At 55.9% G+C, this 3,542-nt stretch overlaps 1 protein-coding gene across 3 annotated transcripts; it reads left to right on the top strand.

Annotated features, from left to right (window-relative positions):
• The first annotated feature begins 201 nt into the window (after positions 1–201).
• On the top strand, positions 202–2,782 carry HOXB3 (homeobox B3). Of its 3 annotated transcripts, none has more exons than XM_027737651.2 (2): positions 202–628; positions 1,775–2,782. In XM_027737651.2, the coding sequence occupies exons 1-2, from the start codon at positions 202–204 to the stop codon at positions 2,536–2,538; spliced, it is 1,191 nt and encodes a 396-aa protein (XP_027593452.1). In that variant the 3' UTR covers positions 2,539–2,782. The 3 variants fall into 3 exon arrangements, with proteins under 3 accessions (XP_027593452.1, XP_039242969.1, XP_039242968.1); XM_039387035.1 differs by having other exon boundaries at positions 202–634; positions 1,766–2,782; XM_039387034.1 differs by having other exon boundaries at positions 202–646.
• Positions 2,783–3,542: the final 760 nt, after the last annotated feature.

Here is a 3,542-nt window from a genome sequence, read left to right as displayed (position 1 = left end):
TATTCATGTCATGGGCCTTTCAGGCCCCAAGATGGATTCCTAGGCCGGGGACTATTATTGTGTGTTTTCTCCTAACCTTTCAGGTCAGCTTCCAACAGACAGCTGGAAACGGCCTGTCACGTGGCCTCGGGGTGCCAATGTTCTGCCATAGGGGTGTCAAGACCCTGGTAGCCGGAAAAATCGTTTTGGGGAGCCCCAGAGATGCAGAAGACCACGTACTACGACGGCTCCACGCTCTTCGGGGGCGGCTACTCCTACGGGAGCGCCAACGGCTTCGGCTACGAGGGTCCCCAGCAGCCCTTCCAGGCGGCCTCTCACGTGGAGGGCGACTTCCAGAGGTCTGCCTGCTCCCTCCAGTCTCTTGGCAACACGACCAAAAGTAAAGAGCTGAACGGGAGCTGCATGAGGCCCAGTTTGCCCCAGGAGCACCACCCGCCCCCGCCCGTGTCGCCGCCCCCCAACCCCGCCAGCGGCGCCGGCGGCAACAGCAATAACCAGCCCGGGGGCGGCAAAAACGCCCCCGGCAAAGCCAACCTGGGTGCCAACGCCAGTCTCACCAAGCAGATCTTCCCCTGGATGAAGGAGTCGAGGCAAAACTCCAAGCAGAAAAACAGCTCCCCCAGCGCAGGTACTCGGGCGTGCTCTCGTGGCCGTCTGTCTGTCTCCCGCTTGCCCCGTGCGAGGTGGGGAAGCCACCGGTCAGGGTGGGCCCGTTTGGAGGGAGGGGAGGATGCAGAGAGGATGCAGGGAGGATGCAGAGAGGATGCAGAGAGGATGCAGAGAGGATGCAGAGAGGATGCAGAGAGGATGCAGAGAGGATCCTGGCACTGGGCACGAGCCCGTCTTGCAGCTCTGGCCCCGCACACTCGGTTTGTTTCCGACACAACCCGAGCGCCGCGGGCAGACGCGGCCAGGTGATTGTTCACAGGTGATGTCCGACCGTGCAGACACAGGAACGTGGAAATGGGCACCCACCTGCTCAGCCTGGGGCTGCTAAAGCTGTTTGTTCTCCTCCCACCTCCCTGCCTCCAGACATGGCAGCGAACACGGGCTGTGTGGGCACCCAGGGAGCAGATGCACAAACATCTGCACCTCCTTGTGCAGAGACACACCAAAGGCTGACAGGATCCAAAAAAAAAATAAAAAATCACGTTGGGAATATCCCTGTTCCGACAAATATATTGGTGTAAACTTTGTGGCACACACTTCTCCCTACATTAATGTAATTCAGCTGTTACATCACGTGTCTCTCACAAAAAGGTGGGTACAAACCTGAGCTGGTGTTGGATGACGTGCAGGCAAATACTTGTGTTGCACAAATACGAGACACACAAATATTTGTGTTGCACAAACACGAGCCACACAGGATGTGTGTGTGTGTTTGAGTGTGTCTGAGGGTGCATTCACACCTCAGCAAACCAAACAGCTCCCAGCACTGCCCCGTGTTAGCACTAATTGGCTTTGCAGCGCCTGCCCCCCCCCTGCCAAATATTATTTTCTCGAAATTATCTGCTGGAAATAATCGACTCCTAAATAAATGGCCCTGGAATCCTTTTCTACATGACATGATCAAATTTTCATAAACCAGGGGCAGCTTTGGAGAACAGAACTCTTAATAAATGACATGATTATGGAGTGCAGGCTAATGTGAAGGGGTGATGAAGGGGGAGGGGGGTCGAGCTCTCGCGCCCGTTCCAGGATTTATTAAGAAACGCTGCATTCAATTTCGGCGTGTAAGTAATTATCTTTTATTTCATTTTGGGGGCCCCGGCAGAAACCTGCGGCGGCGAGAAAAGCCCTCCGGGCTCCTCGGCCTCCAAGAGGGCCCGCACGGCCTACACCAGCGCCCAGCTGGTGGAGCTGGAGAAGGAATTCCACTTCAACCGCTACCTGTGCCGGCCCCGGCGCGTGGAGATGGCCAACCTGCTGAACCTCAGCGAGAGGCAGATCAAGATCTGGTTCCAGAACAGGAGGATGAAGTACAAGAAAGACCAGAAGTCCAAAGGCGTGGGGTCCTCCTCGGGAGGGCCCTCCCCCACGGGCAGCCCGCCCCAGCCCATGCAATCCTCCGCCGGCTTCATCAACGCCTTGCACACCATGGGCGGCAACTACGACGCCCCCTCGCCGCCTTCCTTCAACAAACCCCACCAAAATGCCTATGCCATGTCCAGTAACTACCAAAACCCCATCAAAGGCTGCCCCTCCCAACAGAAATACGCCAACACGGCCCCCGAGTACGACCCGCACGTCTTACCGGGCAACGGGGTGGCCTACGGGACTCCCAGCATGCAGGGCAGCCCCGTCTACGTGGGGGGCAACTATGTGGATTCTATGCCCGCCTCCGGCCCCTCCCTGTACGGCCTCAACCACCTGCCCCACCACCAGGCTGCCAGCATGGACTACAACGGGCCCCCCCAGATGCCCCCGAGCCAGCACCACGGACCGTGCGAGGGCCACCCCACCTACACAGACCTTTCCAGCCACCACGCTTCTTCTCAGGGCAGAATCCAAGAGGCGCCCAAGCTCACCCACCTGTGATAGGGAGCCGGGGTGAAGCAGCTGGGACCCCTCCGTGGGGCAGGGGAGAGGGGAAGAGGGCAGGCTCAGCTTCAGGAACATTTGTGTTGAGCTGTTTTCCTTTCTTTCTTTCCTCGGCGGGGATGTTTCCACCGGCTTGTCGTGCTCGCCGTTGTTGTTTCTGGGATTTCTTGGGCGCCCTTTCGGTGTTCGCTGCCTAAAGCAGCTCTCTCTCTCTCTCTCTGAAGGGATATACCTCCTGTGTTTCAACACAAATGCTTCTGAAATGGGCTTGGGGTGGTTTTGTGGGAATGTGGCGGATTCGGAGCAGTGACGCCCCTGAGCTCCAACCCGAGCACAGGTCACCACTGGCAGTCCTTGGACAACTGGAAAGGAGAAGAGTCAACCAGCCAAGTCTTTGCAGTTGGTGTCTCTGCACCCACACAAACGTGCACACAGTTAGAAGAGATTCACAAGGGAATTACCCTCTGGCTCCTCCTCGAGATCAACCTGTGCTTTCCTCTCCAGAGAGGAAGGGAGTCCTTCTTCCACCGAGTAACTTCCACTGGCCCCCACACGGACTGCAAATATCCACACCTGCCAACGCGTGGGATTCACGCCCTTCCCCTCCAGTCCCTGCTCCCCCTCTCAAAAATAACAGTAATAACACTAAAAACAAACAAAAAATTAGAATAAAAGAGGTCTAAGAATCACAAAGGGTTCGGGAAACAAGTTTTTGAGATGCCTAAACCCCCTCCCAGCAATGAGAGAGCAGCCCAAAGAGAGGAAGGAAGAGTTGACAGGTCTGAATATTTTCCCGCCTTTGCCTCTGCTGACGTGAAGTTTGTAGTTTTGGGGGGGGGTGGTATTTTTTTCTTAGGGGTTCGTTGACAGAAAAGCAATCTTAGAAGTCCTACGCTTCTTTCCTCCTCTTCTCTCTTTGACCTTACGTGAAAACAGGGTATATTTGAACACATGGAATGTCCTCCAATCGAAGCAGAAGTGAATGGCTCACTGGGATTTGC

This window comes from Pipra filicauda, unplaced genomic scaffold (genome assembly GCF_003945595.2).
Source record: "Pipra filicauda isolate LSUMZ 115617 unplaced genomic scaffold, ASM394559v2 scaffold524_size386432_pilon, whole genome shotgun sequence".
In the NCBI taxonomy this organism is placed as follows: Eukaryota; Metazoa; Chordata; class Aves; order Passeriformes; family Pipridae; genus Pipra; species Pipra filicauda.
This window is presented reverse-complemented; position numbering and strand designations above follow the sequence as displayed.

What these genes read in the sequence shown, in the direction of transcription:
- HOXB3 (XM_039387034.1), top strand. Translation starts at nt 202, where the DNA reads ATGCAGAAGACCACGTACTACGACGGCTCCACGCTCTTCGGGGGCGGC. An exon ending in AGGTACTCGGGCGTGCTCTC is followed by an intron (nt 647 to 1,774) that starts GTGGCCGTCTGT and finishes GGGCCCCGGCAG; the next exon opens with AAACCTGCGGCGGCGAGAAA.